General features: G+C 41.9%; 1 protein-coding gene across 10 annotated transcripts in view; it reads right to left on the bottom strand.

Annotated features, from left to right (window-relative positions):
- Positions 1-23381, bottom strand: part of rbms1a (RNA binding motif, single stranded interacting protein 1a) — a 309299-nt gene that overhangs the window by 6636 nt on the left and 279282 nt on the right. For 8 of the 10 annotated variants that reach the window (XM_069935379.1, XM_069935377.1, XM_069935380.1 and 5 more), the window contains 7 exons: positions 21862-21941; positions 17690-17805; positions 15773-15816; positions 15514-15607; positions 13077-13127; positions 8383-8493; positions 78-158 (listed from right to left, as the gene is read on the bottom strand). In XM_069935379.1, coding sequence (XP_069791480.1) covers positions 78-158; positions 8383-8493; positions 13077-13127; positions 15514-15607; positions 15773-15816; positions 17690-17805; positions 21862-21941 — 577 coding nt within the window. The remainder of the gene's footprint in view (positions 1-77; positions 159-8382; positions 8494-13076; positions 13128-15513; positions 15608-15772; positions 15817-17689; positions 17806-21861; positions 21942-23381) is intronic. The other 2 variants (XM_069935378.1, XM_069935382.1) reach the window with 1 other exon arrangement.

Genomic DNA, 23381 nt, shown 5'->3' with positions numbered 1-23381 from the left:
TCACTTAATACAGTTGAAAGTAAATAAAATAGTTTCAATAACCACTTACATTTGATGAATGCACAATGTATACTCACCTCCATTGGAACAGTTGCTGATGGCACGTGTGTGTACTGGGGAATATATGTTCCTTGCATAGCTGCAGCAGTAGGCATGTACTTAAAATAAAAACAATGACAAAAAAAATCAATATTAAAAGTCATTGATCTCCATCAGCTCACCCATGATATTACTTTGGCCATCTAATTATACAAAAAAAGTTATACCAACAGGTCAGATACTAGCTTTCATTCTATTTGACACTTAAAAAAGGTGAGGATGTTGATATAATTTAAGATGTAAAATTTCTAATATTGAAACACTATTATTTTCTTAATGCTCGTTGGTTGGCTAATATGGGATCCCATCTGCGCATGTGCAACCTATTCATCTGTTTGACTTGCAGCACACAACACGGGCGCTATTTTGATTGCTGACAAAAGTTCAAAAAAAGTCAGTAAATTATGTTTAAGACGATCTGACCAACATATGGAGGCCAGGTGTGAACTCCAGGGAGGTTCTCCCTCGAAGGAGGTGAGCAAAAGGTGATCTAGGGCAGCCGATGGGAGGTTCCCGGGTCCTGAGGTAGGGGAGGAGAGCAGCAAAAAGGCCTCAACCTCACAGAGCACCTACAGCGCAATCGAAGCGCTAAAGAACCAGCGGGCCTGCTGGGGAGCTGTCAAACCACTGAGAAGCAGCCATGCCAACCTACCTCTGTTGGGAGTGGGATTAAGCAATATCGGCCTACCTTTGTTGAGGGTGGGGCCCAAGTCTGGCTGCACTGACCTAGCTTCGCTGAAGTTGGGGTCCGACATGTCTGGCAGTGATACAGAAATGCTGCCGCAGGAAGTGAGCTCAATCAGGGTATGTCTCCTCAGTTCTAGTGCCAGTGAAGAGGAGGTGTCTTCACTTAGTAAGACAAGGCCCGGCTGTTCTACGACACGCTCGTTGGGCGTAGTTAATCAGCCCGCTCGACAGGCGAGGATGATCACTAGCCGCACAAAAAGCCTAAGAAAAGGCAACGTAAGTGTCTCTGATTCACAGGAACCTGCTCGGTCGGGGTCCGTCACAAAAACCTGCCAGAGTGCAGCGCCTACAACCAATGAGGAGATCTTGCTAAGATTGGACAAGTTGGAAGGCATGATATCAGCAATTGTGAAAGAGCAGGGGGAAGAATCTTATTTCCAATATGAATGGGAGAGAGAGAGAGAGAGAGAGAGAGAGAGAGAGAGAGAGAGAGCCCAAGGGGCCAGACGTGGAAATCGAATCCCCTAACCCCCAATACAATACTCCCATTGGTCGGGATGAGAGAAAAATTCAATCAATGGCAGCAAAATTTGCAGTACCGAGGGGCAGTGGGCAACTCCTCGATGAAGAAATTATGGGATCAATATCATATCCAGTATCTAATGTTTTTGAAGAGACAGTGCTAACGGACTTGATTAAAAAATACCCCTGACAAGCCCTCTGCTGGATGTACCAAAGATAAAATCCTGCAACATGGGATAATTTAAACATCTCCACGAAAGCCAAAGACATGAAGCTGCAAAAATTATAGGGCTCCCTGGTTAAAGGTATCACTGTCATCAGATGTAACAGAGACTCAACAAGATGTGCTGAGGTTGCTCTCCCATGCCAATTATGAACGTAATACCTTCCGGAAGGAGCTGATAAAGCCTGATCTAAATGTTCAGTATGCTCCTTTATGTAAACCCACTAATTCTGTCACTAATTTACCTTTTGGTGATGATCTGAGTAAACAGGTAAAGGACCTGAATGAGCAGCAGAAGGCAGCGGCTGGAGTGGTTAGAAGCTCGAGAGTACAGGCAAGAGCAACTGCTATCGCAGGTAGGCAGGGGACTTTAAGAGAGGATATCCCTCTTAGGTGGCACCACCACGCAGGGATTGTTTAGGGCAATGCCACCTGTGGAGACAGCGGCAGCAGAATTTTCCCGCTCAAAGCTCTTCGCAGAGTTCAAGCCAGATTGCACAGCCATGCCGGCAAAGCACACTGAAAAAAATGAGCACCACCTATAGAAGACTGAGTGCATTTTCTAATTATGATGATAAGATTGTGGGCGGTTAATTAACTATGTTTTTTTAGCCAGTGGTGTAATATTACTACTGATGCTAATGTATAGCATACAGTGTCTGGATATCAAATTGAGTTTGACCCACAAAAATTCCCTCCAGTAAGGAGAAAGAGCTTATACAATTATATACGCAGCCCTAAGCTCATGGAAGCTACACATAAAGAGATTATGGCTTTAGAATGCAAAAATGTAATAGAACCCTGCTGCCGGGAAGAGCATGAGTTTGTCTGAAACATATTCACGAGACCCAAGAGAAGTGGGGGAATGAGAGTGATCTTCTATTTATCTGACCTAAATGGAGTATGTCTTATACCAACATTTTAAAATGGACACGATTCACTCTGTTATGCCATTATTACGTAAGGGCTATTTTATGATATCCGTCGATTTACAAGATGCTTATTATTCAGTATCTATACATCTGCTCTCTAGAAGGTACCTCAAGTTTATTTGGAAGGGTGAATTGTGGCAATATAAGGTACTACCTAATGGACTTAGTTCTGCACCCAGAATATTTACCAAATTGTTACTTGGATGACACCATTGTGATTGGCAGGTCCATGGGCAAAACACAGAGAGCAGTGAACGCCACTACGGCGCTGCTGCAGGATCTGGGATTTATTATACACCCAGAAAAATCAGTCCTCAGCCCAACCAGAGAAATTAAATCCCTCGGGTTCCTCTTAAATACGGAATCTATGAGAATATCCCTGCCAGAAGATAAAAAGGTGGAAATTCTACGGGCTTGCAGTGCTTTGATTGTAGAATCACATCTCTCTATACAGAAAGTAGCAAAGTAATTGGGAAATTGGTGGCTACTTTCTCAGCCGTTCAGTGCGGTCCACTAAAATATAAGATTCCTGGAAAGAGATAAAGTACAAGCCTTAAAGGTCACCAGGGGTAATTTTGATAGACCTATGAGTTTATTGCAAGAAGCTAGAGCAGAACTTGCCTGGTGGACGACAAATATGTCTCACGCTTATGCCATGATAGAGATTAGAAAGTTTGATACGGAAATCCGATCAGATGCTAATGGTGAAGGATGGTACACCACAGACAGATGAACTATTGAAGAGATTAGACGGGCATCAGCACCTGGCATTAACTTTCAAAAATGTTGTCAGCTTAGTTGGCACTGGAGTCATTCTGTTGATGAGGTTAGACAACACCTCAGCAGTAGGATTCCTGAATAAAATGGGAGGACTGAAGTCCCCATCATGTAATTGGCTTGCAATACAGATGTGGAGTTGGTGTATCAAAAGAAATAAATGGATTACAGCCGCGTATTTGCCAGGGCGTCTGAACTATCAGGCAGATTTGATAACTAAACGGTTCAATGATAGTACGGAATGGATGTTGGGGGAAAAAGAGTTTTAATCTGATAGAACAGAATTTTTCGTTGCCAAGAGATCGATCTGTTTACATCTCGTTTAAATGCCCAAGTATGAGATATGTATTCTGGTTGCCAGACCCCCAGGCAGAAGCCATAGAATCCTTCATGATTGATTGGGCAGAACTGAATTTCTATGCTTTTCCCTCCTTCTCATTAGTAGCTAAAGAATTCAGGAGGATGGGGCCACTGGAATCCTGGCAGTGCCAAATTGGCCTTCCCAGCTTTGGTTTCCAATGCTGAATTGGATGCTGCTACAACAGCCTTTACTGTTAAGAAGGAGTAAGGAACTGTTAGCTCAATCAGTATTTCTCCTTCTCCATCCTTTCACTCATCTCAATCTCTAATGTTGCAGGATTGGCGTGAAAAGTTTGGCATAAAAGAATTGCAGCCAAAAATGGTGGACATTATTTGTGCTTCATAGAGAAAGTAAACTCAGAAGCAAAACGCCACTTATGTTAATGAATGGCAACTGTTTTGTTTTAATTAGAGTTTAAATGTTAATTATGTTTCTGTTTCAGATGTTTTGCATTTCCTCACTGATTTGTTTCACGTAGTCAGTTATAGTGCTATCAATAAGGCCAAGAGTGCTTTGGTGGCTTTCCTGACTCTACGAGACACCGAACAGTCTGTCGGGAATCATCCCCTGATTTCAAGATTCATGAGGGGAGTATTCACTTACATCTGACTATGCCACGTTATCACGCCATCTGGGATGTTAAAGTTGTGTTGGATTTGTTGCGACATTTGTCGCCAGTGTATACTTTGGACTTACGTGACTTATCTCGGTAATTGCTCATCCAAATGGCGGGAACTCCAACTGTATAAAAGGAGCATTTCCAGTCTCAATAAAGTCAGAGCTTAACCTCCCACAATGCGTGTGTGTGTTTCTTCATAGTAGACAGCTACAATTGGTGACCCCGACAGTTAGAACAGAATCTAAACCCAGCGATGGATAACAAAGCAGCGATCAGCGGAGTTGGCCTCAAGCTCCCAACCTTCTGGACAGTTCAACCCGGTGTGTGGTTCGACCAGGCTGAGGCTCAGTTCCAGATTTGGGCCATTACATCTGAAACCACATGGTACTACCACATGGTCAGCGCCCTGGATCCAGAGACTGCAGACAGAGTAGCCAACTTCATCCACAGGCCACCATTGGAAGGCACTTACACTGCCTTCAAAGATCTATTGACCGAGTCCTCTGGACTCACGCGGCAAGAGAGAGGGGCACAGCTGCTCCACCTGGATGGGCTAGGAATCAGATCCCCATCAGTGCTCAAGAACAAGGAGCGCCGGGCTCCCAGCACAGCAGCTGGACTCCGTCCACAGCTCGGATGATGAGTTCTCCAAGGTACTAGCTGAGTTCCCAGCAAACCTTTCCCCTCAATTCATGGTGGAGATGGCTCAACACGGAGTCAGGTATCACATCCTTACCAAGGGTCCACCGCTCCTTGCAAGGGTGAGACGACTTCCTTGACTGGCCAAGGAGGAGTTCTGCAAGTTCGAGGAGTTAGCCATCGTTTGGCAGTCGGGCAGTCCATGGGTTTCTCCCCTGCACATGGTGCCTAAAGCATCTGGGGGCTGGATACTGTGCGGTGACTACCGCTGGTCAATGAGGTAATCACTCCAGATCATTACATCATGCCGTATATCCAGGACTTTGCGGAAAACCTGCCAGGGCGACAATCTTCTCCAAAGTGGACCTGATGCGAGGGTACTGCCAAATCATAGTGCACGCTGATGATATCCTCAAGATGGCCATCATCAATTCATTCGGGCTGTTCGAGTTCCTGAGGATGTCATTTGGGCTCAAGAACACAGCACAGACCTTCCAGTGACTGATAGACATGATGGGCCAAGATCCAGATGGCACCTTTGTCAACTTAGATGACATCCTGGTGGCAAGCAGAACCTGGCAGGAACATCTACAACACCTCTGAAACCTCTACAATCACCTACGTGAGTTCGGCCTTACTATCAACCTGGCCAAATGCTAGTTCGGACTAAGCACAATTGACTTCCTGGGCCATAGGAATACCAAAGACGGGGCCACGCCACTACCCAGCAAGGTGGAGGTCATCCGCAACTTCCCGAGGCCCAGTATGACCAAAGGACTACAGGAGTTTGTTGGGATGATTAACTTTTATCACAGGTTCATCCCCACAGCTGCTCGAATGATGCGCCCACTTTTCACCCTGATGACCAGCAAGGCGAAGAACCTGACATGGGACAATGACTCCGCATGAGTGTTCGTGGAAGCGAAGGAAGCCCTGACTAACGCTTCACTCCTGGCCCACCCCAGGCCAGATGCACCCACAGTCCTCATTGTTGATGCCTCAGGAACAGCGATTGATGGAGTTCTGGAGCAGCAGATAGAAGGAAGTTGGCATCCACTAGCTTTCTTCAGCAAGCATCTGCGGCCCCTGGAACTAAAGTACAGTGCTTTTGACAGAGAGCTACTGGCACTGTACTTAGCCATCCGCCACTTCTGATACTTCCTTGAGGCAAGGGCTTTCACGGACCACAAGCCACTGGTGTTCACCATGGCTAAGATCTCCGATCCCTGATCGGCCCGCCAGCAGACACTTCTCTTACGCCTCGGAGCACACCACCGAAGTGAGGCATATCCCAGGAAAAGACAACATGGACGCGGATGCCTTGTCAAGACAGAGTATCCACTCTCTGGCCAACAGACTGGACTTCGTAGCACTGGAGGAGGCATAGCAGCAGGTCGACGAGATACCTCAGTACAGGACCACTGTCACAGGGCTGCAGCTTCAGGACATCTCAGTCAGCACAGGTAACACTACCCTCCTGTGTGACATGGCCACTGGACAGGCTCAACCTATCGTCCCAATGGCATGGAGGCGATGATTTTTCGACTTCATCTGTGGGCTGGTACATCCATCGATCAGGACAACGGTCCAGTTGGTGGCTAGCAAGTACGCGTGGCATGGATTGTGGAAACAAGTCAGCGGGAGGATCAAGAAGTGCCAAGCAGCCAAGGTATAGCAGCACACCAAGATCCTCCGACGGCCTTTTTTAGCCAACAGAATGTGGACATAGTGGGGCCCTTACCAGTTTCACAGGGTTTCTGCTACCTGTTCATGGTGGTCGACCGCTTCACCTGGTGGCCAGAAGCAGTCCCCCTGGCCGACACATTGACCAGGTCCTGCGTCAAGGCACTCCTCTCGTCCTGGGTAGCAATGTTTGGACTACCACGCCACATAACCTCCAACTGAGGCGCACAATTCACCTCCAGCTTGTGGACTGATGTTACCAACCTGTGGGGTGCTCAGCTACACCAAACAACAGCATACTACCCGCAGTCCAACAAGATGGTGGAGTGTTTCCACAGGCACTTCAAGGCAGCCCTCATGACCAGACTCAAGGGCCCCAACTGGGGGGTGGACGAACTGCCATGGGCACTGCTGGGCATTTGTACAGCATCAAAAGCTCCATCTATGGAGTTCCACTCATGATCCCTGGGGATTTCGTCCCACCGGCCAGAGGTCAACAGGAGGATACAACCACCTTCCTAGACAGGCTGCATAAAAAGGTTGGTAATCTGGCTCTGACCCCACCCTCCAGACGCGGGCAAGCCAAGTTCAACATCTCCAAAGATATCAAAGACTGTGAGTACGTGTTCGTGCACAGAGGGCCACACTGTCCCCCACTACATAAGCCCTATGAAGCCCCCTTCTGAGTTGTCCGGAACAATGGGGCCACCTTTGAACTGGACATTGGTGGCAAACCAGAGGTTTTCACCGCAGACAGGCTCAAGGTGGCACACATGGACCCAACACAACCCGTGGAGACCCCAGCACCTTGATGCAAAAGCAGACCACCAAAGACATTGGGGACTGCATCCACAGAAACTATGAACTGTAGCACTGGTTCTGGGTGGGGGGGGGGGTCATGTGGCGGTCCGCAATCACGGAGATCGGGCCAGCACAACGCCCAGTAATAAACAGCGGCATAACTCACTAACGCGACGCCTAGCATAGCGAACTGGCACGGTTGGAAGCTGGGGCAGTACAAGACCTGCAGCCCTAATATGGCGCTGGCCAGGCTGCCCAGCTAACAGAGCAACACCAGGCTGGGGAAGAAGGGCAAGAATGTTCCTGTGGGCGGGAATCCCGTTTTTGTTATTTATGCAGCTGATGTCAGCCAATCAACCAAACGGCGGGAACTCCAACTGTATAAAGGGAAGATTTACAGCCTCAATAAAGTCAGAGCTTAACCTCCCACACTGTGAATATGCGTGTTTCTTTGTAGCAGATGGCTATAGTAGCTTACTTTTCCATCAGGATTTATACTGTCAGCAAATATGGCTCAGTACACTGAATTACTCCGAACCAAATAGCTGATGCAGACAGAAAAAAATGGTAGTTTGAGCATATCATTGCTGCATCTCACATGTCTACTTATTTCACTCAACTGATCAATTTTCAATTTAAAATAAGTTGTTATCAATCCCATGACTCCTCAATCTGTGGAATAATTCTTTCCTTGTAACTTCTCAAAAGGTTTTTTGAACTTGGTATTCTAGCAATAATTGTCTTCATCCACTCTGTTATCCACAATCTCAACTGACAGGAATACATTTAACAACATTATTTCCATCTGTGTTCATCTACCCGCCATATCTTGATTTTCAAAGCACTCCATGGTCCCAATAGCAGAATCTAGTTTTGCTTTTTCTGTTAAGTTCTTTGCCATTCTTTGCTTTGGTTTTTTACTAATTTTTGCAATATTACAAACTTCTTCCTTTAATCCAAAACTATGTCTAGTTTATGAGATTAACTTCTTTGACATAAGTCGATAACGGTGAAGGACATTGGCTAGAACATCACGCACCGCTCCTGAACTACTGATTGAGAGGTGACTCATTTGTTGTGTCAGTGGGTTCATCATCGATGTTGGTGGCATTGGCAGTGGATGATCCATGGATGGGGACATAACTGCTCCCTGAGAGAGAGAGAAAAAAAAAATTATTGAGGGAATAAGGATAATTATCTTAATAATTTAAATAAATATTAAAAGTGTGATAGAATTGACCAAACAAATGCTCATAGGTTCTTCTGTTCACTAGTAGAGTTAATCAGTCTAAAGGTTCAACTTGAGAATTTATTTTAAAATCTCAGCGCAAAACAACAGTGGAATAATATCGGTTCACAGAATCTATTTCTGAACCATCGTACTAATGCTGACAAAGGATTTTAACATCCTTAAATATACCATTCCAGATTAAAAGAAAAAATTGACAAACTGTTTCAACACAATTTCATAAAATAGTGACATCCCGAGGCTACATTCCTGAAATCTATTTTCAAAAGAATTTAACCTCTTTTGCTGAGGACATTGACTGTGAGCAGGAAAATAGGTGTAACCTTGGCAGGAACTAATTTGTGACTGTCAATTATTTCATGATAATTTCGGTGATTTTATGCACATAATCTAGTGATTGTTTTTTTCCCTCCAATTCATCTTCAATGTCTTGACATTTGCATTCCAACAAAGGCCATTTGTACAGGAGGACTGAATAACAATTTTAACCTTCTTGTTAAGGCATTTTATCTGTTCTATACTAAAATGTGGCTACCACCTGAAAATGAATACATCAATTCAAACATCAGCTGTGTTCAGGATTAATAATCAGCAGATTCAATAACTCTAGTATCATTTTCTAATTGTTTGGAAATGAAAACATTAAAAGTAAACATACCACTTAGTTTTGCATGCTTGAAAATATATTTTCTCTGTTTATTGCCTCAAGATGTAATGTACCACTCAATTTAAATTGAACTAATCTCATGCACTCATTACAATGAGTTGACTGCAACTAGGAAAATAAGTGTAATCTCAACAAGAACTAATTTGTGACTGCATATCCAGCTTTTTCTTGGTAATTTTTCTCTTAACAGAAGAACTGTCAAAATAATTTTGAAGGTGTGCTGACAAAATCATCTTCTTGCTTAAAATAAAGTTATGATCCCAGAAGCAACAAGCTTTGAAAACCTTCTTCGCTCTCCACAATGCCTCCAATCTTAGTGTCATCTGCAAACTTGCTGATCCAATTTACCACATTATTACCCAGATCGCTGATATAGATGACAAACAGCAATGGTTCCAGCAACAATCTCTGAGGCACACCACTAGTCACAAACCATCAGTCTGAGAAGCAATCACCCATCATTACTTTCTGGTTTCGCCTGTCCAGCCATTGTTGAATCCAGTTCACTACTTCACCATGAACCTGGTCTGAACCTTCCTGACTACCTTCCCATGTGGGACCTTAACAAAGGCCTTACTAAAGTCCATGTAGACAATATCTACAGCCTTTCTTTCGTTAACTTTCCTCTGGTAACCTCCTCAAAAAACTATATAAGATTGGTTAAACATGACCTACCACACACAAAGCCATGTTGCTTTTTGAATATTTTATTTTTGATTTTCAAAGATTCGTATAAATTCAAACACACAGTACAATTTCTTTCGACACAAATATGACATACAAAGTCCATTTTTATTACCCCCCCACACCTTTCCCACCCCCCATATTCTTATATAACTAAGAATAAAGTAATATAAATTATACAGATATGAAAATCACAAATACCAGTGGGGTCAATGACCGCTACAGAAACCTTGGAAAACGCCTAGGAAAAACACCAAGGTGACTGGGTAACCAAAGATAAGGAATAAAAAGAAAAAAACTAAAAGACCACAACGTCTGCGCCGCATCCCACTTAATTGAACCGAATCGTTTCCCGGTTGGGACAGATTGTTTCAGTACCCTTATTCCGAAGTGGGATAGTCATATCTGCATACCAATATATGTCAGATAAGGTTGCCAGACTCTAACGAATGTGTCATATTTCCTCCTTAAATTGTATGTGGTTTTCTCTGGGGAATGCAACTCTGCATTTCCATATCCCATCGGGTAATATTTAATTGTGGGTCGGACTTCCACATGACCACTATACATTTCATGGCTACTGCCAAGATGACCTTCACAAACTGTATTTGGTACTTGTATTGCATCAACCCGTAACTGGCATTAATAACTGCTGTCATGCTGTCCAGACACAATCTGACCAACACTGTTCATGGATTTTTGTGTCCAAGCCCAACTCCCATCTTTCCCTCGACCTGTGTAAGCCTGGCTTTGGCCTTCACTTTAGAATATGAAATACATTATAGAATTAAAGTTACGCACAAAGCCATGTTGACTATCCCTAATCAGTTTTTGGCAATCCAAATTATTGTATATTGGATCTCTTAGAACACCTTCCAATAATTTACCTATTACTGATGTCAGGCTCACCAGCCAATAATTTCCAGGGTTACTTTTGGACCCTTTTTGGATCAATGGATTGTGAGCTACCTTCCAATCCTCCGGCACCACACCAGACATTTTAAATAATTCTACATTAGCCCCCCTCAAGGTCTGAGGGAATATCTTGTCTCTTAAACTCTTTGAGGCAGCAAGTTCTTTAAATTGTATTGGTTCCATGACCTCACTGCTTGTTTTCCTTCTGATGACTCTGCGCCCATTTCCTGAGTGAACACTGATGAAAAAGACATTTAAGATCTCCCCCATCTCTTTTGGCTCTATCCAAAATCAACCACTCTGATCTTTAAAGGGACCAATTTTGTCCCTTACTATCCTTTTGCTCTTAATATACATGTAGAAACCTTCGGATTTTTCTTCATATTGTCTGTCAAAGCAATCTCATGTTTCCTTTTAACCTTCCTGATTTATTTCTTGAGGTTTTTATTACATTGTTTACACTCCTCAAATACCTCATTTGCACCATGTTCTCTATACCTGTTATATACCTCTCTTCTTCACAATATCCCTTGAAAACCAAGGTTCCCTATGCCTGCTAACCTTGCCTTTAAACCCGAAGGGAACATACAATTTCTGTGCTCTCAAAATTTCGCCTCTGCTATGCAATCCTACCTCATCCAGTAGTGAATAATGGTGAACAAGAAAATAACTAATAGGTTCACCAAGCACTACATACAGCTCCATCATCAAAGTTTGTGGAGCACACTGACAGAATGTAAAAGTCAAAGTTGAAAACACTGGATGGTTTGAAGTCATATCAATCACAAAAGGATTTGGTGTTGGCTATTTGAGGCCAATCCCTTCATTCCCAAGTATCAGCTCCTTGTGGCAGTGTCCTGAAACCAACTACTTTCCTCCTGCTTCACAAATAACCGTCTCTTCAATCATTAAATCATAAATTGCTGTTTGCTAATAACTAAACAACATACAAGGTGGCACAATTTGCATAATGGTAAGCAAAACTCTATTACAGCACCAGCGACCCAGGTTCAAATTTGGCCAGTTTGCAAGGATGTTCTCCCTGTGTCTGTGTGGGATTACTCCAGGCACTCCAATTTCCTCCCATCTTTCAAAACGTGTGAGGGTTGTCGGATAATTGGGCATTTTGGTGGTATGTGCTTGTGGGCTGTAATACCACGCTTTTTGTCTAAATTTAAAATGTAAATTCTCTAGGCAGAGAGTAGGGATGAGATTCTGTGTAAAATGCAGTGCTTAAAATAAAAATGCAGCTGTACAGAAGAAATCTTTGTTTAAAAAGAAATGAACAGAAATATTTGACGATTAATATTTCTATGAAACATGTTGATGTAAGTGCTGGATTAGGATTATAAATTTATAGAATTGATTAAAACCTTTTTTTTATATAGAGAGTTCTACTATTATACCATGTATAATATCATGAAAATGAAAAAAAACCATTTTGGTTCCTTCCTCTGAAAAATCCATAGGACATGTTGATAAAGAGTCAAAGACAACATGCACCAATAAAATTAATTAGCATCCACTGCAAAATGTTTTTGACAATGAACTAAATGATTAAATTGCAGATGGTTCCTGTATCTTAATTAAGAGTTCCAAACGTAAGCAGATTGCATTGATAGCAAGCCAATGGTTGTGAAGGGAGATGCCAGACAGGTGCAGTATATGTGAAAGCTCATTTTGGCTATTTGTGCGACCCCACTATATTATGCAAGTACAGAATATGATTAAGGCCAGACACCAGAGTATATTACCTCAAACTCTATCTCTAGACTGAATGGGTGATTCCAATCTGGCTGTTCCAAGGAGATAAATACATTTTATATGTGACATTTCAGCTTTATGCTACCTTTGGTTAAAACTAGCCTAGCCCCTTGACTTTAATGGGATTAAAACCCATCATTGAAATGGAAAGTGAAGCCATGTGTTTCTCTTCCATTTTAGTTATAGACATCAAAATATGGTGCCACCTATTCACAGGAAGAGTGAGACTATTAACAAGGGTCATGAATTTTATTCAGATAAACCTGATGTAAATAAACCTCACCCCTTCATAAACAAGGCAGACTAACAAAGTAGAACTGTAACATTCCTGCAATTGTTTAGAATTTTTTGTGCACAAAATTAATGCACAAAAACAATGAAAACATGATTATGTTAATCTAATTTGAATATTTTTCTCTGTAAGTTCAAGACAAAACTTGGAGAACAAACTTACAGCATGTTGCATTAGATAAGGTTGGTGAGGCATCCATGATGTATTCTGCACCTGCAATGTAATATGGAGAGATCAAAATTTTGCAATAAGACAATATCCAGTGGCACAAGAATCCATCATTAATGGGGCATGAGAAATCACAAATTCAAAGCATATGGCTGAAAACATGAATGGCACATTAGGGCTTGAGGGCCAAGTGTGTTTCCCTTACTGCCATGCTACAAATGGATATTAATCGTCAGTCTTGCCCAATTGAACATTTTCTCAAATATCAACTCTCAACTCTTGCCTATTTCTTTCACCGCTGCATCCAGGACACTTTGTATGCCCTTCATCATTTTGAAAACTTCCAATCTGGCCCCCACACTCCTCCCTTAACTGATTCCATAGTGTCATCTTCACAATAGAATCTAGTCTTTATGCATCTCCATCTGCCTCAGGAAGGACTTGGGGCCTTCTGCTTCTTTCTGCAACAAACATTCAATCAGTTCCCCTCTACTAACACCCTCATCTGTATGGCAGAACTGGCTCTTAACCTAAACAATTTATTTAAATCCTCTCACTTTCTACAGATCAAAAGTGTAGCCATGGGGATTCACATGAGCTCTTCCTATGCCTATCTTTTTATTGACTATGCAGGTCAGCTCTTGTTCCAAACCTACATTGGCACCATCCCCAACTCTTTCTCTGCTACTCTGACAAATGTTTTATCACTCCTCTTGCACTTGTATGAAACTTGTCAATTTTATCAGCTCTGCTACAAACTTGTATCTTACCGTCAAATTCACTTGGACAATTTCTGACACCTTTTTCTGGATCTCTGTCTCTATCTCAGTAGATGAACTATCTGCTGATATTTCCTACAAACCCATTGACTCCCACAACTACTTAGACTACATCCTCTCCCATCATGTCTCTTAAAAGGAGCCCTACCTTTCTCTCAGTTTCTCCATCTTGCTGTATCTGCTCACAAGATGAGGCTTTCTGCTCCAGGACATCTGAAATGTCTTGCTTCTTCACAAAATGTGGCTTCCTCTCTCCTGTGGTTGATGAAACCCTCACTCATATTTCCCTCATCTCTCATACTTCTGCTCACATGCCACCTCCTTCCATCCATACTTTTCACCTTTAACAACCTTTACATCCAGCCCCATGTCTTTCATCATCTCCTCCAGCTGCAATGGGATCCCTCCACCAGTCACATCTTCTCCCCATTCTGATATCTGCAGTGATCACTCTCTCTGTGTGATTCACTGGTTTTGGTCTTCCCATCCCCATCCTAAGGCATCTTGCACTGTAATTGAGTGAGATTCAACAGTAACTCTGTCAACACCATCCAGGGACCAATAAGTCCTTCCAGTTCCCTCTCCAACTTCACCTACTGCATCTAGTGCTCTCAGTGTAGCCTCCTGTCTAGTGAAGTCAAGATAAAATTGGACAACAATTTTGTGGAATATCTATCGTCTGGTGACAACAGCCACTCAGGCCTCCCAGTTGCATGCCATTTCTACTCCTTTTTCTGTTCCCACACCAATCTGTCAGCCATCTGGCTTCTCCATTGCTGGGATGGTCTACAGCATTGGTTTTCAAACTTTTCCTTTCTACTCACATATCACTTTAAGTAATTCCTATGCCATAGGTGCTCTGTGATTAGTAAGGGTTCCTCAAGGTGGTATGTGAGTGGGGAAAACAGATTGACTATCACTGCTGTAGACCCAATTGTTACTGAAATACTTTATTTGATAAAAATTGTCATTGACCATTTCCTTTGGAGTTATGAGCCAATTAGATAGATTAAAACAGTAGTTTTCAACCTTTTACTTTCCGCTCACATACTACCTTAAGTAATCCCTTACCAATCATAGAGCATCTTTGGCAGAGGGATTACTTAAGGTGGTATGTGAGTGGAAAGAAAAAGGTTGAAAACTCCTGGTCTACAGCAAATGCATGAACATTTAATTTTTTACAAGTTCAGATTGCCTGCTCTCCCTGCGCTTCCTTCTCCTGTTTGCTCTCCACGCACACCTGCCACTCAAGTTTTATTCCTCTCCCTCACCTAGCTCCATCTGCCCATCACCCCTCCATTATTTGGATCCACTTATCACATCCCTTACTTATCAGACTCCAGCATCTGCATTTTTTGTGTCACCAGCTTCCATCTTCTGTTTCTACCTCTTCACTCCCTGCAGCATTGTTTCATCTGCCCCATTTTCTCCTTCCCTATGAGTCTCTACTTGTTACCAACCACAGCTCTGTCCATCCCACTCTCCCTCCTTATTTCCCTCCTCGCCTGGTTCCATCTATCATCTGCTTTATCTCTCCCTCTCATCTGTTTATTCTGGCTATCTATACATTTTACTCTCTGCAGCCCTCTTGCAAATTCATAAACATAGTTCTTCTAAAATAACAAAAAAATTATGAAAATTTGAAAACCAACCTGATATGTTGAAACAGGAGATGCAATATATGGTGCAAGAGATGTTTGTGCAATCATTCGATTTGCTGCAATACTATATGGTGCTGAATAAAATCTAGAAAGAGAAAGCAAACTGCAAATATTAGCTATGCCTGACAACATATGGGACAAAAAAAATCATGGGACATATGGAAAACATATTTCACACACAACAAAATGCAAACTGAACATGTTGTTCAAAAGGAACATTTACTGTACACAGAGAAATTTTATTACTTACCCATTTTGCATGGCACCAGGATCATATGCTAGAGTCATGCCTGCCTGAAAAAATTTAAGCAGCATTTTAAATATTGTCTTTAATAATGTAACTAACAAAATTTCTAGTGCTTCAATGCAACTGATATGTGAGAAATAGAAATGTTACGTCCTGTTTTGCGGACTCTGCCAAAATGTTTGGCCTGGAAGTCAGCCTGAAGAAAACTGACGTCCTCCATCAGCCAGCTCCCCACCATGACTACCAGCCTCCCCCACATCTCCATCGGACACACAAAACTCAAAACGGTCAACCAGTTTACCTATCTCGGCTGCACCATTTCATCAGATGCAAGGATCGACAACGAGTTAGACAACAGACTCGCCAAGACAAATAGCGCCTTTGGAAGACTACACAGAGTCTGGAAAAACAACCAACTGAAAAACCTCACAAAGATTAGCGTATACAGAGCCGTTGTCATACCCACACTCCTGTTCGGCTGCAACATGCGTGTTGTTCCTTAAATGTGCTTTGGATCTCGTTGTAACAGTGCAGGAGGCCATCAACAAAATTCAGCGTAGGAACTAGATGGTGAATAAGAGCAGCAGACAACTGGACATTCTGCAAATACCCTGAAAAGTTACCCAATCGGTGTAGGAGGCATCACTGAGAACACTGATTGCCGTACACCATATTGAAAGAAGGGAAAACTAAATTGTTGTTTCACCTGGATTTCACCTGGAAGAGGAGTATAGTCAAAATGTACAAAACTGAACAGACTGTATAATATTAGTGGCACGTTTTTCTTAATTGCCACAGTATTTCACCCTATCAGAGAAATTTCCTTTCTTCCAGCTCTACCCTGCTCTACCTACCCTGCTTCTTGGCAAACTTAGATCTTTCTTTCTCTGTTCCAATGACGGATCCTGAGCTTAAAATGTCGACCATTTCTCTTTCCACAGTTTCTATCTGATCTTCAAAGACTATCCAGCATGTTCTAATTTTATGATAAATGTCAGTTGATTAAAGCACGACTAGAGAAGACATGCTTCCAAAATTGTGATTTCAATTTTTGGACTAATATCGTCTTTGAACTATATGAACAAACATATATAGCAAACTTTACATTTTTACTATCTTCTTTGGCTTGGCTTCGCGGACGAAGATTTATGGAGGGGATAAATGTCCAAGTCAGCTGCAGGCTCGTTTGTGGCTGTCAAATCCGATGCGGGACAGACAGACACGGTTGCAGCGGTTGCAAGGGAAAATTGGTGGGTTGGGGTTGGGTGTTGGGTTTTTCCCCCTTTGTCTTTTGTCAGTGAGGTGGGCTCTGTGGTCTTCTTCAAAGGAGGTTGCTGCCCGCCGAACTGTGAGGCGCCAAGATGCATGGTTTGAGGCGATATCAGCCCACTGGCGGTGGTCAATGGGGCAGGCACCAAGAGATTTCTTTAGGCAGTCCTTGTACCTCTTCTTTGGTGCACCTCTGACACGATGGCCAGTGGAGAGCTCGCCATAGAACACGATCTTGGGAAGGCGATGGTCCTCCATTCTGGAGACGTGACCTACCCAGCGCAGTTGGATCTTCAACAGCGTGGATTTGATGCTGTCGGCCTCTGCCATCTCGAGTACTTCGATGTTAGGGATGAATTCGCTCCAATGAATGTTGAGGATGCAGCGGAGACAGTGCTGGTGGAAGCGTTCTAGAAGCCGTAGGTGATGTCGGTAGAGGACCCATGATTCGGAGCCGAACAGGAGCGTGGGTATGACAACGGCTCTGTACACGCTGATCTTTGTGTGTTTCTTCAGGTGGTTGTTCTTCCAGACTCTTTTGTGTAGTCTTCCAAAGGCGCTATTTGCCTTGGGGAGTCTGTTGTTTATCTCGTTGTCGATCTATATGGTGTCAATATTATACCCACAGTTTAAGTTTATGGAATGACTTACAAGTCTCACCTCTCCCTCTCGATGCCAGGCTCGGCCATTCTGCACATATTTGTTTTGATTTTGCCGCTTTTTTTGACCACCATCTGCAAACTTGCACAGTAATGGTTCTATGGGAGCTGTGAAGAGATAATATCTGATTCAGGAAATTACATTTAACTTAAAAACATGATGCATTTTAAAAATAGCACTGGAGTACTGCAGTACATCATGGCATGTTTTCTTATGACATATTTTAAATATGACACCGAAGAAGGATGATGTTTAAATCATTCACTCTTCATGATGGTATATTAAAGGACGCAAATACAATGGGAGTACCCCTCTAAAAATCAAATTAAAAGCACAATTCTGTTCCCCTCTGTTATTCCACCTCAGAAAATATTCTCGCTAAATAATAGATATCAAAAAGAATCAAGATTTCAGCACAAGAAACTGTGAAAGATCGAAAAAGGATTATAAGTTTAATTGGCACAATGTTTTAAACTGTAAGGTTGTTTAGTTATTAAGTGGTAGTTATCAATTTCCCATGCAAGGGAAAAGTATTCCCATTGCAAATGATAAAAAGTTCATAATGAAGTCAGATGGCTCTGGTGAAAACCAAACACAAAACATTTTAAACCATCTTCAAAGAGAACCTAACATAATTCTTCTTCACCATGACAACAGTATTTTTTTATCCTGATGATGTATCATTGACTGTCACAGGTAGATTCAACTATGAAGATGACACCACAGTTGTAGGGCAGTTATCAAATGATGCGGGAATACAGAAAGCAGATTGAAGGTCTAGTGACTGCACTCTTCCCCCATACTGTCAATACAATGAAGGAAATGATCATTGTTTCAGGAGAGAGGATAGAGGCCACAACCCTGTCAACATCAGTGTACTGAAATGAATAGTGTAGATACCTTCAAGTTCTTGGGAGAAAACACTTCCAATGACCTGACTTGGACCAAGGACATTGATGCAATGGTCAAGTAAACAGATCATCACTCTTCTTTGTTAGAAGATGAAGGAAATTTGACATACTATCAGGTCTCTCAACAAATTCTACAGGTGCGTAATCGAAAGCATACTTGCTTGTATGCTGCCACCAGCATGGGGGGCTGTTCTGCTTAAGGTCAGGAGAAGCTACAGAAGTTGGTGAATGTAACTTAGAGCATCACACAAACCTCCCTCCCCTTCCATGGACTCCATCTACATCTCTCAATAGCCAACACAGCAACCGACATATTGAGGACCTTTCACACTTGAGATATATTTTCCTCTCCCTGCTACTTCCTTGTAGCTATGGGGCTCCTGAATGAATCTCATAACAGTGCTTTCATGCCTCCTTTGCTTTGCTGTTCTTCATTAGAACTCTATACACTGTAATTGTGCTCTTTCCCTTCTAAACAACATGGCTGTTGACTTGATAAACTGCTCATAGAAAAACCTTTTGCCCTGTACCAGGTAATAATGTGGCAAATAAATTTAAAACATACAGAAATGGAGATCCTACAGATTAAGAAACATAGGTTTTAAGAAAGGGAAATTTCAACCTCAATGACCACTGATCAGAACTCTTGCACCTTAACTGTCTTTCCTTCTTTGTATGTTCTCTTTGTATGCTAACTGTTCTTTCTCCCAGTTATTTTTTTTGTTGTACTGCATCCATATCTGAAACAATTAGTTCCTGGAGGATCCTAAGGTGAGGATGAAGTCCTTCATCATTTGTTCCATACACTGCCTGAACAGAATATTTATTTACTTTGCATTTGCAACTATCCTGAACAAGATGCACTGAACAGAGTGACCAGGATGTCTTATAATTTGATTTGAAACATAAAGACAGACTAAGCTATCAGAGACCACAATAACACTGGTTGGTTGGACAGAAGCCTTGCATGATTAGCAATAGTAAAGAAGGATCACATAGATGTGTTTTTTAAAAATGTATTTATAATAACATAGAAGGCAGCCAATAGAATCCACTGTGTTTCTGCTGGTTCCAAGGATAGCAATCCTATTGGTCCCACATTCCTTCTTGTCTTCCTGAACAAATGGAATTTGTTTTCCTCACACATGTCCTTTAAATCTTAGTACATTAAATACTCTAAAGTCTACACCTTTCTGGGATGTGGAAGGTATTATGAGCCCAGAGGAACTCAAATCCCAGCAGCAATAGATATTCACCAAGACAAATGGTTACTTAAACAAAAGTTGTTTTTAATTATCTTTAAACATGAAAACAGAATCACACTTTAACTTATCACTATTGACTTAACTAACCTAATTTAACCCCCTTCTAATTCTAAGCACATGTGTATGTAATGTTTGTGTAAGTTCAGAAAAGTTATTTGATTCACATCCAATCTCACCTCTCATTCCTCCAAGTTCACTGGTTACAGGAAATTCTTATACTGTGCACAGAATTTAACATTTATAAAATTCACCAGGCTTTGGCGCTTGAAAGGTAAATGGTTACTGCTCAGGAAGGTTCTTGTCGGTTTTCAGAGAGAGATTTGTTGTACATTGGAAACCCAGCCACTTTAGTGTCTTGCCGATGAAACTTGCCCCCTCAGGGTTCTCCAGATGGTAACCTCTTTCTTTCATGTCACCACAGAGTTCTTTCTTCTTCACTTATTCCAAGTGAAACACTACACAGCCAGTCCTCTCCCCTTGCATGAACCACAAGGGCTTTGACCCGGCTGAACTAAGAACTCACAACCCGGCTGAACTAAGAACTCACAACCCGTCTTCCAAATGGGGTTTTCCACAAGCTTGCCAGCTTGTCCTGTTCCAGTTCCAGCTGCTGCTGTTGACTGTAACACTGTAGAAGTGATCTCTGTCTCAGAGAGAAAAGCCTGTTTGACTTTCTCTGCTTGCAAAACCACATGATCCTTTTAGAACAGCAAGTGGCTCCGACAAGCTCTTTCATCTGTTGTCTTTTTGTAAACAACAATCCATGAGTAAAGTCTCTTGGGCACTCTCCAAAGCTTTTGCAAAGACTCTGAGTCCCAGCATGTCTAGGATTAGCAGAGCTCCAGTATTTTAAATAAGATCTGTTTTAAAGTTTGTATGTTACCTATACTAACAAACCCTGCCCCAATTTATCTCCCAGAAACATATCTATATACTCTGTCACAAAGGAAACCTGAACTCGAAGGGAATATGCAAGTCCACATAGGCATCACTGACAGTCAGGTCCCCAGTAGCAGTGAATAGCAGACATAACTATTACTGACTTTCGAAGCTGAGGTCGTGGCAATTCATTAGACATGTAAGCTGAAGAAAGCTGAGCTGATCAATGTGGTAACCCATTCTTCTGTTTTTTTCAAAATGTTTGAGCTCCTACACACAAGAACCTAAACTTCAATGGCATCAGTAACAAAATGAACAATGTGAGATATTTTGGAAAGCAAGCCCTTCTGTCATGCCCTGTTATGTACTGCACTGAGGTCAGGAAAATTGAGCCTATTTTCTGGCATTAAATGAAAGTATTTTTCAAAGACATGGTAGGCTTAGCTGAGTTATTTTCCATCTCTGACCCATTTACCATTTTAAAAAGCATCCCAGACCCTTGAAATATATGCAGAAAAGGATATTAGACAGCAGAGTACTGCCTTATTTGAGTATCTATGAAGTATTAAGAGGGCAATGTCCTTTGCCCTGCACCAAATTTCCAGTATTTGTCCTTCATTCATTCATTCATTCATTCACAGCTATAAAAAAGACCAGAGACACAAGACTGAAGATGCTGTAAATTGAACAGAGAAAAAACTGCTGGAGGGTCAGGCAGAATCTGTGGAGGCAGAGGGATGGTTGATACTTCAGGATTAGACTCTGCATCTGGATTAAAGTTGGAGGTGGAGTCAGAGGCTGTAAGGTGATAAATGGAGACACAAGAGCCTGCAGATGTTGAAATCTGATAAGTAAAACCTATCTATGTCAAACCCCTGGCCCCACATCTGTCTCCATCAATCCCTTGTACATATTGCTGACAGCCCCTCCATCTCACTTCTTTATACATCTCCTCTGGATCGCCATGTCTAAATCTTTGAAACATTATGACAAGTAAACCCACAATATATCAGGTTTTCTCGGCACCAACCAAGTTACTTCATCGTCATCAACAAAGTGACTTGTTCCAAACCTCTACATCAGTTTAACAAAGGTAATTAAAACTCACCAGGGATACCAGGGATGGTTTTAATAAATTTTCCATTAAAATGTGCAATGACTGTTTCACACTTCTCTGTTGACTCCATCCTAGTAAAGGAAAAACAAATTACTGTTAATAAGTTCATGTGCAGCTATAAAATTATTTGAAATTGCATTAATAACTGTTTCAGACTGAAAAAAAGACAGTAAGTGGACGTTAACATTTTTTCCTTTTAATTATATCTGCAACTGAAGACTTAATTTTTTTAAACATGAAAAGAATGTCTGGACATGAAGCAGTATTTTAGAGGATACAGGTGATGATGTTAGAAGGAGATGGTATATGGCAGAGGTACAAGAACTGTTAACAATAACAAATAATTTTTGAGGGTCTCAAAACCACTGATAATGTGAGCAGATTTTTAAATAGGTTTTACTTTTTGGACATTAATAGAAAGGGGAGACCAATCCCTGCTGTTATTCATCTCTGTAATTATACTCGATTTGACATTATCAGCAGTTTGAGAGCAAAAACAAATCAGATGTAAAATAGCAAAAGGGGTTGAAGAGATGAAAAAGGGCAAAAGTGGCAGAAGATAAACAGAAAAACAAAACCAAAAATGTTGAAGAAAAATAAAAGATTTACATTCAGCTGTCGAGTCCTGACTGCTTCGATTCTCTGGCTTGGAATGTCATACGGGCCAGATTACTTCGCACCTTCAAGCTACATTGGATCCATTCCAGTTTGCCTACCACCTAAACTGGTCCATAGATGATGCTATAGCTTTGACCCTATACTACCGAGAGAATTATGCCTCATACGTCAGGTTGTTCATTGACTTCAGCTCAGCATTCAACAAATTCATTCCTCAAAGGCTGGTGGATAAACTGTCCTCACTGGGACTCAACACACATCTCTGCAAACATATTCTGGACTTGTTGAGTGAAATAGCACAGTTAGTCGGATTGGTTGTGTTATAAGTTCAGAGGACCCCGAAACCCAGCAGCAATAGAAATTCACCAAGACAAATGGTTACTTAAAACAAAAGTTGCTTTTAATTTTCTTTAACATAAAAACAGGATCAAACTTTAACTTATTACTATTAACTTAACCCCCTTCAATTCTAAGCGCACGTGTATGTAATGTGTATACATTCAGGAAAGTTCTTTGATTCACATTTCAATCTCTCTTCGCGTTCCTCCAAGTTCACCAGAATCAGGCAATTCTTATACTGTCCACAAAATTGAGCATTTATGAATTTTCACCAGGCTCTCGTGCCTAAAGGTAAATGGTTACCAGTCAGGAAGGTTCTAGTTGGTTTCAAAGAGAGATTTGTTGCTCGTTGGACACAAACAAACTGATTTCCCACTATCAGTCACTTCAGTATCTTGCTGAAGAAACTTGTCCCATCATGGGTTTTCCAAATGATAATCTCTTCTTCCAGGTCACCACAGAGTTCTTCTTGTTTCCCTTATTTCAGGAGAAACACTCTAGCCAGCCATTTCCTCTTGTAAGGACTACAAGGGTTTTACAACAGGCTGAACTCA

Source organism: Narcine bancroftii, chromosome 4 (assembly GCF_036971445.1).
Source record: "Narcine bancroftii isolate sNarBan1 chromosome 4, sNarBan1.hap1, whole genome shotgun sequence".
Lineage (NCBI taxonomy): Eukaryota > Metazoa > Chordata > Chondrichthyes > Torpediniformes > Narcinidae > Narcine > Narcine bancroftii.
The sequence above is the reverse complement of the archived record's forward strand: the minus strand, read 5'-3'. Positions and strand labels throughout refer to the sequence as shown.